The sequence below is a fragment of the Heterodontus francisci genome, chromosome 16 (assembly GCF_036365525.1).
Source record: "Heterodontus francisci isolate sHetFra1 chromosome 16, sHetFra1.hap1, whole genome shotgun sequence".
In the NCBI taxonomy this organism is placed as follows: domain Eukaryota; kingdom Metazoa; phylum Chordata; class Chondrichthyes; order Heterodontiformes; family Heterodontidae; genus Heterodontus; species Heterodontus francisci.
The window spans coordinates 25,787,273-25,802,631 of record NC_090386.1 but is presented as its reverse complement, the minus strand read 5'-3'; the positions used below and the strand labels follow the sequence as shown (position 1 = coordinate 25,802,631).

Genomic DNA, 15,359 nt, shown 5'->3' with positions numbered 1-15,359 from the left:
CCCTTCACTCAGATTTAAATCAAGACTTATTCCATCTGCACCTTGACAAATCCCTCAGCCTTCCTTTCTTCCTCAAACCAACAAGCTGCGGGAGGTTGTGTGCAAATTGGCTGCCGCGTTTCCTACATTACAACAGTGACTACACTTCAAAAGTACTTCAAAGGCTGTAAAACGCTTGAGATGTCCAGTGGACGTGAAAAGTACTATAAAAATGCTAAATTTTATTTGCTTAATAGAATCTAATGTAGAATTCCAAGCATGTATCAGTTACAGACAACTCTCTGCTAACACACTATTGGATGACTCCATAAAGAGTTCACTCCTAAAATTATAAAACAGGATAGGTGGAACAGCCTTTACTCCAATTCTATTTAGGCCTCCTCTCCCTGATAGAAGTTAGTGCTCCTCCTTGTTCTCTCTCTGCTCAGAATGCCATTAGCTGCACTTTCCATTTACACCCCTCTCACTTTCCATTTACACCCCTCTCCACCCTTGCCATACTGACTGGATAGCTCAGTGGAGAGCTGGCATGGACTCGATGGGCTGAATGGTCTGCACTGAATGCTGCTGTGGGGGCAGAGTGTGAAGAAGGGAGCTTGGTAAGTGAGGGAGTTCGGTAAGGAGGGGAACTATAAGTTAAGAAATAAATTTAATTAAATTAACACAAAGATGGCAGGACAGATGATGTGTCGTGGCTGCAGTATGTGGGAGCTCCCAGATGCCACGGCAATCCATGGAAACCAAGTTTGTAATAAGCGTCTTTGGCTTGAGCAGCTTCGGCTCAGAATTATTGAGCTGCAGACAGTGCGATGCATCAGGGAGGGGGAAAGTTTTCTGGACACTTTGTTCCAGAAGGCTGTCACACCCTTTAGGATAGAGTTGTCTGTTTTGGTCAGTGGTCAGGGACAGGAGTCAGGCAGGTAAGAGGATCAAGAATAAAAGCAAAATACTGCGGATGCTCGAAATCTGAAATAAAAACAAGAAATGCTAGAACCACTCAGCAGGTCTGGCAGCATCTGTGGAAAGAGAAGCAGAGTTAACGTTTCGGGTTCTAAGAAGGGTCACTGACCCGAAACATTAACTCTGCTTCTCTTTCCACAGATGCTGCCAAACCTGCTAAGGCGATCAAGAAGGTGGGAGTGGAGGAGCCTCAGCCCTTGCAATTGAGCAACAGGTTTGAGATTCTTGCAGCTTGTATGGACGAGAGGGGCTGTAGTGTGGATAAGCAGACTGACCAAGTAGTGGTAGTAGGGGACAGTATTGTGAGGGGGATTGACACTGTTCTCGACAGCAAACAGCGAGAGTTCAAAAGGTTGTGTTGCCTGCCCAGTTGCAGGGTTTGGGACATCTGCTCAGGGCTGGAGAAGAACTTACAGGGGGAGGATCCAGTCGTCGTGGTCCATGTAGGTAACAATGACATAGGCAGGACAAGGAAAGAGGTTCTGCCTAGTCAGTATGAGGAGCTAGGCACCAAATTAAGAAGCAAAACTTCAAAAAGGTATTACCTGAGCGCCAGGCAAACTGGAGTAGGGCAAATAAGATTAGAGAAATGAATGCCTGGCTCAAAGACTGGTGTGGTAGAAGCGGGTTCCAGTTCGTGGGGCACTGGAACCAGTACTGGGGAAAGTGGGGCCTGTACATTAGGAAGGTCTACACCTAAACCTCGCTGGGATCAGTGTTCTAGCAAGATGCATAACTAGGGAAGTAGAGAGGGTTTCAACTAAAGAGTGGGAGCAAGGGAACAAATTTGGAAAGATGTGGTAAGTCAGAGTGAAAGACAAGGCAAGAGAGAAAGGTACTAATATGGGAAAAGATAAACAGACTGTGACTACAAATCCAAGAGTAAATCAGCAGACAAGGCTCGAGGTTACAAAAATAAAAAAAAAAAAGGACAAAACTAAAGGTTCTGTATCTGAATGCACGCAACATTCGAAACAAAACAGATGACCAGATAGCGCAAATAGAAATGAATAAGTACAATCCGATAGCCATTACAGAGACATGGCTGAATATTGAAGGCTACATGACATTTAGGAAGGACAGGAAGCTAGGAAAAGGTGGAGGCTGGCTCTGTATTACCATAATTAATTAGAGAGGGATGACCCAAGTTCAGGAAACCAGGATGTAGAAGCAGTTTGGGTAGAGATAAAAATGATAAAGGCAAGAAGTCACTTGTGGGAGTGGTGTACAGGCCCCCTAATAGTAACCACACAGTAGGACAGGGTATAAGTATAAAATGGAAGAAATAATGGGTGCTTGGGGGATCTTGATCTATAGATTGGAAAAAAATCAGATGGGCAAAGGTAGCCTAGATGAGGAGTTCATAGAATGTTTTTGGGATAGTTTCTTAGTATAGCATGTTCTGGAGACAACCAGAGATTATGCTCTACTAGACCTGGTATTGTGCAACAAGGTAGTATTAACTTGACCTCAGTGAAGACACCCCTAGGCAGCAGCGATCATAATATGAATTTTACATTCAGTTTGAGGAGTGAAGAGTGGGTCCAAGACTAGTATTTTAAACTTAAATAAGGGCAATGATGAGGGCATGAAAGCAGAGCTAGCAAAAGTGAACTGACAAAGTAGGTTAACGAATATGTCAATAGTAATGCAGGGCAGACATTTAAAGGGGATATTTCAGAATACACAGAATAGACACATTCCAACGAGAAAGAAAACTCCAAGGAAAGGACCCACCATCTGTGGTTAACTAAAAAACTTAAAGATAGCATCAAACTTAAAAGGAAAAGCATATACATGCACAAAGATGGGTGGCAGGTCAGAAGATTGGACAGAATATAAAAAGCAAAGAACATCCAAAAGATTGATAAGGAGGGAAAAATTAGAGTACGAGAGAAAGCTGGCAAGAAATATAAAACCATTAAGAGTTTCGACAGATATTTTAAAAAGAAAATTTAACAAAGTGAGCATAGGTCCTATAAAATGAGAGTCTGGGGAATTAATACAGGAAAATAAGGAGACGGCGGATGAACTGAACAGGTATTTGGCATCAGTCTTCACCATAGACAATGAAAGTAACATCCCAGAAATAGCTGCAAATCAGAAATGGAAAGGAGCAATGAACTCAAGAAAATTACAATCACCAGGGATATGGTACTGAGCAAATTGTTGGAGTCGCAGGCTGACAAGTCCTCAGGTCTTGATGGACTTCATCCTAGGGTCTTAGAAGAAGTGGTTAGATAGTTGATGCATTGGTTTTAATTTTCAAAAATTCCCCATATTCGGGGAAGGTTCCATTAGATTGGAAAGTAGCTAACGTAACTCCTTGATTTTAAAAGGAAGGGAGACAAAGAAAGAACTATAGGCCAATTAGCTTAACATCTGTCATAGGGAAAATGTTAGAAGCCATTATTAAAGACGTTATAGCAGGGCACTTTGCAAAATTCAAGGCAATAGGCAGAGTCAGCATGGTTTTGTGAAAGGGAAATCATATTTAACCAATTTGTCAGTTCTCTGAAGAAGCAACATGTGCTGTGGATAAAGGGGAACGGTGGATGTGCTGTACTTAGATTTCCAGAAGGCACTTGATTCAGCGCCACATCAAAGGTTATTGCGGAAAATAAAATCTCGTGGGTGGGTTGGGTAACATTTTGGCTAGCTAACAGAAAACAGAATTAGTGGTGTGCCACAGGGATCTGTGCTGGGGTCTCAACTTTTTACAATTGCTATAAATGACTTGGATGAAGGGACCGAAGGTATGGTTTTTAAATTCGCTGATGACACAAAGATAGGTGGGAAAGCAAGTTATGAAGAGGACATAAAGGAGGCTACAAAGGGATACTGATAGGGGACGTGGTGGCGTAGTGGTATTGTCACTGGACTAGCATTCCAGAGCTCAGGCTAATGCTTTGGGGTCATGGGTTCGAATCTCACCACAGATGGTGAAATTTGAATTCAATTAATAAATCCAGATTAAAAGCTAGTCTAATCATGAAAACATTGTCAATTGTTGTAAAAACCCATCTGGTTCACCAATGTCCTTTAGGGAAGGAAATCTGCTGTCCTTACCTGGTCTGGCCAACATGCGACTCCAGACACACAGCAATGTGGTTGACTCTTACATGCCCTCTGAAATGGCCTAGCAAGTCACTCAGTTCAAGGACAATTAGGGATGGGCAATAAATGCTGGCCTAGACTGAGATGCCCACAAACAAATAAAAAAAAAATAGGTTAAGTGAATGGAGTAGAATGTGGGAATACATGAAATTGTCTATTTTGGCAGGAAGAGTAAAAAAGCATATTACCTAAATGGTGAGAGATTGCAGAGCTCTGAAATGCAGAGGGATCTGGGTGTCCTGGTGCATGAATTGCAGTTACAGTAAGTAATTAGGAAAGCTAATAGAATATCATTTATTGCAAGAGGAATTGAATATAAAAGTAGGGAGGTTATCCTTCAGTTATACAAGGCACTGGTGAGACCATATCTGGAGTATTGTGTACAGTACTGGTCTTTTTTAAGAAAGGATATAAATGCATTGGAAGCAGTTCAGAGAAGGTTTATTAAACAAATACCTGGAATGGACGGGTTGTCTTATGAGAAAAGATTGGACAGGCTAGGCTTGTATCTGCTGGAGTTTAGAAGAGCAAGAGGCAACTTGATTGAAACATGTAAGATTCTGAGGGGTCTTGACAGGGTGGATGTGGAAAGGAGGTTTCCTCTTGTGGGAGAATCTAGAACTAGGGGTCACTGTTTAAAAGTAAGGGGTTGCCCATTTAAGAGAGATGAGGAGAAATTTTTTCTCAGAGGGTCGTGAGTCTTTGGAACTTTTTCTCAAAAGGAGGTGGAAGCAGAATCTTTGAATATTTTTAAGGCAGAGGTAGATAGATTCTTGATAAGCAAGGGGGGTGAAAGGTTACTAGGTTACTGGGGGTAGGCAGGAATGCGGAGTTGAGGTTACAATCAAATCAACCATGATCTTATTGAATGGCGGACCAGGCTCAAGGGACCGAGTGTTTCTACTCCTGCTCGGAATTCGTATGTTTGTATCTAATGGCCTCCTTCTGTGCCTTAAATGACTGACTATCCCTCACTTATCTGCCTCCTCCTTTTCCTCCTGGACTCTGATAACACACTTTCCACAGACCTCTATACAAGCCCACCCCGGCACATTTATTCAGATGACCACTTCTCTCAGAGGAGCTTCTGAAAAGGTACTTTTTCCTTAGCGGAGATTTCCACTCCACCTTAGCCGACAGGGCCCCTGCCACATTCTTGCATTTTTATTACGATGCCTTTGTCCTCAACTTCCATCCTACCAGCCTCCACTTTTGCCAGACTCCAATCTGCTAACATGGTCTCATCAACAACCACATTTTCTCCTCCTCTTTTGTATTCCTCCATCCAGTTGCCCCTCCTCTCCATGCAATCATAGGAAATGCAACAAATGCCCAATTTACCTTCTGAAGTGTGCTGCCCCAGGCACCAATTATTCCTTTCCATTTGAGACACCAATCCACCAGTACTTTCTCATAGTATTTACTGCTTGCTGTGCGGTCATTATTACACTAGGAATACCAAATGCAGATTAACTGACTGCTTCACTGGACACAGCTCTCCAGTCTGCAAGTGTGGCCCTGACCACCTTCTGCAACACTTAAACTCCCTTTTCCAGTATCTTTCCAATTTGGTCTCCTACACTGTCCCAACAACATCCAATACAAGCTTTGGGAGAAGTATCTCATCTTTCTGCTGGACAAACATTGGTCAACAGTGGCGCAGTGGTTAGCACCACAGCCTCACAGCTCCAGGTTCAATTCTGGGTACTGTGTGCAGAGTTTGCAAGTTCTCCTTGTGTCTGCGTGGGTTTCCTCTGGGTGCTATGTAGAATGGAAGATGGTAGGTTGGACAGGAGAGCACTGGAATAGTCAAGTATGAGGTAACAAAAGACATGATTGAGGGTTTCAACAGCAGATAAACCGTAGTGGGGCAGAGTCGGGCGATGTTACGGAGGTGGAAGTATGTTGTCTTGGTTATGGAATGGATCAGCGATCGGACGCTCATCACAGGGTCAATACGACACCAGAGTTCTGAAACAGTCTGGTTCAGCTTCAGAGTTGCCAGGGAGAGGGATGGAGTCGGTGACTGAGGAACAGAATTTGTGATGGGGACCGAAAACAATGGCTTTAAACTTTCCAATATTTAGTTGGAGGAAATTTCTGCTCATCCAATACTTGGTGTTGGACAAGTGATCTGACAAATCAGAGACAGACAGTCAGATCAAGAGAGGTGCTGGTGAGGTTAAAGAGCTGCAAAGGGAAACCGACAAGTTGGTGGAATGCAGATAAAGTTCAATACAGAGAAATGTGAAGTGGTTCATTTTGGTATGAAGTACAAGGAGACACAATATAAAATAAAGGGCACAATTCTAAAGGGGGTGCAGGAGCAGAGGGTCCTAGGTGTAGACGTGCATAAGTCATTGAAGGTGGCGGGACAGGCTAAGAGAGCAGTTAGTTAATAAAGCCTCCAATATCCTGGGCTTTATTCATAGAAACATAGAGTACAAGAGCAAGGAAGTTATGCTGAACTTGTATAAGATACTAGTTTGGCCTCAGTTGGAGTATTGCGCCCAGTTCTGGGCACTTTAGGAAAGTTGTGAGGGCATTGGAGAGTGTGCAGAAAAGATTCACGAGAATGGTTACAGGGATAAAGAATTTCAGTTATGGATAGGTTGGAGAAGTTGGGGCTGTTTACCTCTAAGCCTTTTCCTCCAAGGAAATTTGATAGAGGTTATCAAAATCATGAAGGGCTGGACAAGTAGATAGAGAGAAACTGTTCCCACTTGTGAAAGGATCGAGAATGAGGGCATAGGTTTAAAGTAATGGTAAGAGAAGCAAATGTGACGAGGAAAACCTTTCATGCTGCAAGTGGTCAAAGTCTGGAATGCGCTGCCTGAGAGAGTATGGAGGAGGCAGGTTTAATTGAAGCATTCAAAAGGGAATTAGACAGTTATACGAAAAGGAAGAATATGCAGGGTTACGGGGAGAAGGCGGGAGAATGGCATTAAGTGAATTGCTCTTTCAGAGAATCTGTGCATACATGAAAGGCCAAATAGCCTCCTTCTGTGCTGTAATGATTCTGTGAGTTAAGAGTCAACTACATTGGTCTGGGGCTGCAGTCACTTATCGACCAGGGAAAATTTCTTTCCCTAAAAGGCATTAGTGAAGCAATTGGGTTTTTGCCACAAAGTGACAGCTTCATGGACACCACTAAGATTTTTATTTCCAGTGCCTTTTTAAAAAAAAAAACTAATTCTCCAACTGTTATGGTGGAACCTGAACCCATAGACTCTGGATTAGTCCACATTCTAAAATATTACTAGTCCAGTACCACAAGACCATAAGTGTGGGTAGAAATTTAAATCTCTCAATTGTACCAATGTTTCCCATAGTAAGCTACTTGCAATTGAGAAGCCATCTACTCTCCCCTAATGGGACAGACTAGGCCTGAAAAGGATGACACTTTGCAGAATAGTGAAACGTGCAGCTATCATTTTGATTGACTCCAGTTAAAGCTCAGACCTCAGCCCAACTTCAGTGTGGTTGCATTCCACTAATTAATGTAATTTTGAAAACTTATACAAAAAAAGGACAGTAATATTAACCCTTATTTGGAAGCACAAACTTTAATGAAAAGTGTTGAAAACTTAATATGCAACTCTTCACACAAAGATTTTTTAAAAAACAGTTGTAACCAATATGCCCGCTCAGCTGTGCGATCCCATGGCAATGCAGGTCTACACAAGTTGGCCCCAATAAGCTAATGCAAAAAAATTTAAAGGGCCCGCACGCTTAAAGAAATTGACCGCGCACTCCAAAAAAAAACATGACTCACTCAATCGTCAAGAAAGGACTTGCATTTCTATTGTGCTTTTTACATCCTCAGGACATCCCAAAGCACTTTACAGTCAATGAAATACTTTTGAACAGTCTTGACGATTATAATGCAGGAAATGTGGCAGCGAATTTGTGCACAGAAAGCTCCCACAAACAGCAATGTGATAATCACTAGGCATCTGCTTCTAAGTAGTTGAGGGATAAATATTGGCCAGGAAGAACTCCCCTGCTCATTTTTAAAATAGTGCCATGCTATCTTTTACATCTACCAGACAGTGCAGCATTCCCTCAGTACAGCACCGGAATGTCAATGTGGATTTTGTGCTCAAGTCCCTAGAGTGGGGCCTGAACCCACAACCTTCTGACTCAGATGAAAATGCCACCAACTGAGCCTCAGCCAACCCTAGGGAATGCAACTTACTATTCATAAGATTTTCCCCATTTTATATACAGTTGCAGTTTCTATTTACATGCTGTGTGGTCAAATATACTCAGATACACAAATATATCCCCTTCCAATGTATCGTACCTTCATAGGATTGTGGTTGTCTGCAGCTGTCCCTCCAAACATGCTCCCTGTTCCAAACCCTCCACTTGTTCCAAATATGCTCATTTTTGGCTCTGCAAACAATACATTTTAAAATGCACATAATGATTACAGCAGCTTACTATAAATAGGAAGGGCTTAACAGCCACTGCCAAGTGCAAAAAGGAGGATCTGTTGATCAGGTTAAATGAATTAGGGTGGAGGAGAAAACACCACAGACCATTTGGCCTATTTTGGTGTTAGAAAATTCTATAATATTATGCTACATCACAGACTACATAAAGTTATAACAAACAACAGGATCGTTGAAAGTAAACATGGGGGGAAATACACAGGTAATGAAGCATTTTTTTTTTTAAAGTGACAAAGTTAAGAAATACTTCCTTCTTTGACAGCATACATAAAGAATAACGAAAAGAAGCTGTGTATATACATTCAACTTGTTTCCAGTTTTAACAAAGTTGTGCCTGCCATGAAGTGACAGACTGGGTATGGATCACTGAATGTTAAGCAGATACACATGAATCAACGATCCCAGGTCAGCGTACAAAAGTGAAGATACCGCAGGGGGGTAGGGGGTGGGGGGCAGTACCCACAAGAGGGGGGAGCCAGATGCCAATGAGGGAGGGCACAGCGATAGATCCTAAGGCAGGTTGGCAGGACTACTGTATATTCCCAGGGAAATTTCCCATTTATCCTAATTCTTACAGCAGGTGGAATGAGCTGGGCCTCCATCCATCCATCTCCAGTCTCCAAACCCTATCCACGGCCAATAATGACTACAATGCTGCCCGGAAAGAACTCAGTTTCCTTCTTGTCCATTACCATCCCCCACTCAAAATACCTAGGCATCACCGTGGACAAGACTATCAGCATCACCTCATCAACACCAGCCAAAAAAGTAAAAACCAAGGTGAACGGAGTCTGGAAACTTGTTGGAATATCATGGAGGAACACAACAAGAACACATCACAACTATGGCCCCTGTCTACTGTCCTGCAGAATAATTCTCTGCCTCATGGTCTGCAGTTGCCACACAAAGACCTGTACAGCTAAATACTGTCACGAGGACAATATCAGATGCCTTCAAGTCCCCCTCCAACTGAGTGGTTCCCAGTACTGTCCCACATTCTCCCATTTGCCAGGATATCATACTGAGATGGGGGAAAAAAAAAAAATCAAAGACCTATCTTCCCATTCACAAAGACCTGAAAAATCGACCATGAAAGCACTTAAAATCACACCGACCAATTCAGGAAACAGCAGCTGGTATCAACCAACCATCCAAATAGGTGGAATCGTGGGACACATGCCGCATTTAAAAAAATCTCATAACTGACCCAAAATCAGGGAGGTCTCTGGCTTCATCTCCTTCAAAGACAGTGGACAACCGAATTGCACAAGTCATGGACGATGCGGCCACCTGCCCCATAAGTGGAAGACGAGAGACGACCCGAAGTGCAGCTGTGGTCCAGACCATGGAACACATCACATCAGCCTCCCCAGTTGAGGGAGGCACCTTAGTTCTCCACTCAGCATCTCAGGAGGCCACTGGATGAATAACCGAACCTGACATCCCATTGCAAGCTTTACCCATCATACAATCCTTCACTTACATTCAGGAGCGGAGAGCAGTCAGACCTCTTCAAGCGCACTGGACTTTTGAAAAAAAGCCAACAGTGATGTCACAGGAAAGCTGCAAGGTGATTGGTTGGTGAGTCACTGCTGTTAGGGAATAACTCTAAATAGCTGGGTAAGTAAATAAAGTAAAGGGTCAGGTCTACAGTTTTTTAAAAATATAGTAGGTAGTTTTTTTTTTTAAAGGGAATCAAGGTCCCTAGTGTAATTAATCTATTTTTTGGATAATTTAAGGGGATAAATTAAATTATGGGTAAGTCATGGCAGGGCAGCTCAGCAACGTGGAGTGCCCCTCCTGTGCAATGTGGGAAGTCAGGGACGCTTCCAGTGTCCAGGGCGAACATGTGTGCAGGAAGTGTCACAGCCTCACAGCTCCAGCGACCCGGGTTCAATTCTGGGTACTGCCTGTGTGGAGTTTGCAAGTTCTCCCTGTGTCTGCATGGGTTTCCTCTGGGTGCTCCGGTTTCCTCCCACAGCCAAAAGACTTGCAGGTTGATAGGTAAATTGGCCATTATAAATTGCCCCTAGTATAGGTAGGTGGTAGGATGTGGTAGGAATATGGGATTAGTGTAGGATTAGTATAAGTGGGTGGTCAATGGTCAGCACAGACTCGGTGGGCCGAAGGGCCTGTTTCAGTGCTGTATCTCTAAATCAAATAAATATCAAAGCGTCCCTAGCTGCAGCTACTCGAAATCCGCATTTCGGATCTGGAGCGGCGGCTGGAGACACTGAGGAACATCCGCGAGGCTGAGATCATCATGGATAGCACGTACAGGGAGGTGGTCACACCGCAGGTAAAGGATGGGTGACCGCCAGGCAGAGCAGAACAATTAGGCAGGTAGTGCAGGAGTCCCCTGGGTCCATCTCCCTTTCTAACAGATTTTCCACTTTGGATACTGTTGGGGAGATGGCTCTTGCTGCATTTCTCTGAGAAGCTAAGTCTGTGGCACCACAGGTGGCTCAGCTGCACAGGAGGGGAGGAAAAAGAGTGGGAGAACTATAAAGATAGGGGATTCGATCGTAAAGGGTGCAGATAGGCATTTCTGTGGCTGCAAACGTGACTCCAGGATGGTATGTTGCCTCCCTGGTGCTAGGGTCAAGGATGTCACGGAGCAGCTTCAGGACATTCCTAAGGAGGAGGGTGGTGAACAGTCACAGGTCATGGTACACATTGGTACCAACGACGTAGGTAGAAAGGAGGATGAGGTCCTGCAACAAGAATTTAGGGAGCTAGGTAGCATATTAAAAAGCAGGACCTCAAAAGGTTGTAATCTCTAGATTACTCCCGGTGCCACATGCTAGCGAGTATAGGAATAGAAGGATAGAGCAGATGAATACGTGGCTGAGATGGTGCAGGAGGGAGGGCTTTAGTTTCCTGGATCACTGGGACTGTTGCAGCGAAGGTGGGACATGCATAAGTTGGACAGGCTGCACCTGAACCAGAACGGGACCAACATCCTTGCTTGGAAGTTTGCTAGTGCTGTTGGGCAAGGGGGGGGCGCGGGTGGTGGTTTAAACTAATTTGGCAGGGGGATGGGATACAGAGTGCAAATACAGCAGGGGGTGATGCACAGTCAGAATATATAGAAATATAGAAGAGAAACCGAGTCAGTCTGGAAGGCAGAGCAAAGATAGACTTGTTAAAGCACAAGTGAAAAATGCAAGGCTGGATTGCAACTATTTTAATGCAAGGTGTCTTACTGGTAAGGCAGTTGAATTGAGGGCATTGATTAGCACATGGATGATGATATTATTGCTATCAGAGACATTGGGGGGGGGTTTGAGTTGAGGGAGGGGCAGGACTGGCAGCTCAATATTCCAGGGTATAGAATATTCAGGCGTGACAGGGGAGGGGATAAAAAAAAAAAGAGGTGGTATTGCACTGTTGATCAAGGAGTCAATTACTGCAGTAAGGAGGGATGATATCTTAGAAGGTTGCTCAAATGAGGCCATATGGGTAGAACTTAAAAACAAAAAGGGGGCAATCAATTGGCTGGGAGTGTACTACAGGCCTCCAAACAGTCAGCGAGAGATAGAGGAGCAGATATGTAGGCAAATCTCAGAGGTGTAAGAATAGTAGTAGGGGATTTCAACGTCCCTAATATTAACTGGGATAGTCTTAGTGCAAAAGGCATAAAGGAATTCTTAAAATGCAGACAGGAGAGCCTTTTGAGCAAGTACGTACAAAGTCCTACAAGAGAAGGGGCGGTACTGGACCTAATCCTAGGGAATGAAGCTGGACAGGTGGTAGAAGAATCAGTGGGGAACATTTCAGGGATAGTGAACATAACTAAGATTTAAAGTAGGCATGGAAAAGGACAATGATAAACCAGAAATAAAGGTACTGAATTTATCAGTATGATAAAATAGGATCTGACCAAAGTGGACTGGGAGCAGCTACTTGTAGGAAAGTCTACCTCAGACCAGTGGGAGTCATTCAAGGAGGAAATAGCGAGAGTTCAGAGCCAACATGTACCCATTAAGGCGAAGGGTAGGACTAACAAGTCCAGGGAACCCTGGATGTCAAGGAATATAGAGGATTGGATCAGGCAAAAAAAAAAAGAGAGGCTTATGGCAGATTCAGATCGCTGAAAACAGAATATGGACCTACAGGAGTATAGAAAGTGTAGGGGGGTTACTTAAAAAAAAGTAATTAGGAGAGCGAAGAGGGGACATGAAAAAACACTGGCGGGCAAGATAAAGGAAAATCCCAAGGCGTTTTATAAGTATATTAAGGGCAAAAGGATAACCAGGGAAAGAGTAGGGTCCATTAGGGACAAAAGTGGCAATCTGTGTGTAGAGCCGGAGGATATAGGTGAGGTTTTAAATGATTACTTTTCATCTGTGTTCACTATGGAGAAGGACAATGTAGGTGTAGAGATCAGGAAGGGGGACTGTGATATACTTGAACATATTAGTATTGAAAGGGAGGAAGTATTAGCTGTTGTAGCAGGCTTAAAAGTGGATAAATCCCCAGGCCCAGATGAGATGTATCCCAGGCTGTTATGGGAGGCAAGCGAGGAGACAGCAGGGGCTCGGACACAAATTTTCAAATCATCTCTGGCCACAGGAGAGGTACTAGAGAACTGGAGGACAGCAAATGTGGTACCATTATTCAAGAAGGGTAGCAAGGATAAACCAGGTAATTACAGGCTGGTGAGTCAACATCAGTTGTTGAGAAACTATTGGAAAAAATTCTGAGGGACAGGATTAATCTCTACTTGGCGAGGCAGAGATAGTCAACATGGCTTCGTCAGGGGGAGATCGTGTCTAACTAACTTGATTGAATTTTTCAAGGAGATGACTAGATGTGTAGATGAGGGTAAAGCAGTTCCTGTAGTCTACATGGACTTCAGTAAGGCTTTTGATAAGGTCCCACATGGGAGATTGGTCAATAAGGTAACAGCCCATGGGATCCAGGGCAATCTGGTAAATTGGATCCAAAATTGGCTTAGTGGCAGGAGACAGAGGGTGATGGTCGAGGGTTGTTTCTGCGAGTGGAAGCCTGTGACCAGTGGTGTACTGCAGGGATCGGTGCTGGGACCCTTGCTGTTTGTAGTGTACATTAATGACTTAGACGTGAATATAGAAGATATGATCAGTAAGTTCACAGATGACACAAAAATTGGTGGTGTCGGAAATAGCGAGGAGGAAAGCCTTAGATTACAGGATATAGATGGGCTGGTAAATTGGGTAGAGCAGTGGAAAATGGAAGTTAATCCTGAGAGGTGTGAGGTGATGCATTTTGGGAGGACGAACAAGGCAAGGGAATATACAATGTATGGTAAGACCCTAGGAAATACAGAAGGTCAGAGGGACCTTGGTGTACTTGATAATAGACTACTTAAGGCAGCAGCATAGGTAGATAAGGTGGTTAGGAAGGCATATGAGATACTTGCCTTTATTAGCCAAGGTATAGAATGTAAGAGCAGGGAGGTTATGATGGAGCTGCATAAAACACTAGTTAGGCCACAGCTGGAGTACTGTGTACGGTTCTGGGCACCACACTATAGGAAAGATGCAATTGTACTGGAGAAGATGCAGAGGAGTTTCACCAGGATGTTGCCTGGGCTGGAGCATTTCAGCTATGAAAAGAGACTGAAAAGGCTAGGGTTGTCTTCCTTAGAGCAGAGAAGGCTGAGGGGGGACATGTTTGAGATATACAAGATTATGAGGGGCATTGATAGGAAGAAACTTTTTTCCCTTAGCGGACGAGTCAATAACCAGGGGGCATAGATTTTAGGTAAGGGGCAGGAGGTTTAGAGGGGATTTGAGGAAAAATGTTTTCACCCAGAGGGTGGTTGTAATCTGGAACACACAGCGTGAAGAGGTGGTAGAGGCAAGAACCATCACTACATTTAAGAAGTTGTTAGATGAGCACTTGAAACGCCATAGCATACAAGGCTACAGGCCAAGTGCTTGAAAATGGGATTAGAATAGGTGCTCGATGGCCGGCAGAGACACGATGGGCCAAAGGGCCTGTTTCGGTGCTGTATGACTCTATAATCCATACCTGCAGCCTGTTGCTGCCCACACAGCCACCTCTCGATGCTTCGGACTCCGGCCTCCCGGTGCTACTCCCCCGGCTCTGGTCCTAGGACTCCCGGTGCTGCTCCCCCGGCCCTTCTCCCCGGCCCCTCGCTGCTGCTCCCCCGGATCTTCTTCCCGGCCCCTCGCTGCTGCTGCCCCGGCTCTTCTCCCCGGCCTCTCGCTGCTGCTCCCCCGGCTCTTCTCCCCGGCCTCTCGCTGCTGCTGCTCCCCGGCTCTTCTCCCCGGCCTCTCGCTGCTGCTGCTCCCCGGCTCTTCTCCCCGGCCTCTCGCTGCTGCTCCCCCGGCTCTTCTCTCCAATCTCCCGCTGCTTCTTTCCCCAGCTCCCAGCTTCGGCTCTTGAATGATTTGCTGGACGGAACCCGCACACTGACTACACAATGCGCGAATGTACTTCCGGTTTCAAAACGCAACTACAATTTCACTATTAAATGTTTTACATGTTAATTTTATATATATTGTTGCCTTTGAAAAGGAAAAAAATGTTTATTTCTAACTTTGTAGCTTCAAGTATTGAAATTGATGTTCTAATTATTTTCAATGCTACATTTCACATAGAAGTACAATACAGGCCATTCGGCCCAACTGTTCAGTGCTGGTATATGAGGCTCTTCCCATTCCATCTACCTCCACCTCCTTTCAGAATCTTTCTGTTCTCTCTTCTTAAATAATTGTCAAGTTTCCTCTTGAAACCATTAATCTAGTTATACTTAAAAACATACTACTTGTTAAGGATTAAGCCCTTGAAATTAATTTTTGCACACAATGGTGT

General features: G+C 44.2%; 1 protein-coding gene across 1 annotated transcript in view; it reads right to left on the bottom strand.

Moving 5' to 3' along the window:
- The window catches only part of rae1 (ribonucleic acid export 1), a 39,925-nt gene extending 25,216 nt beyond the window's left edge, over positions 1 to 14,709 (bottom strand). Inside the window, exons 1-2 of the mRNA XM_068048042.1 lie at positions 14,553 to 14,709; positions 8,384 to 8,475 (exon numbers count right to left, since the gene is read on the bottom strand). Coding sequence (XP_067904143.1) covers positions 8,384 to 8,467 — 84 coding nt within the window. The 5' untranslated portion in view covers positions 8,468 to 8,475; positions 14,553 to 14,709. The remainder of the gene's footprint in view (positions 1 to 8,383; positions 8,476 to 14,552) is intronic.
- Positions 14,710 to 15,359: the final 650 nt, after the last annotated feature.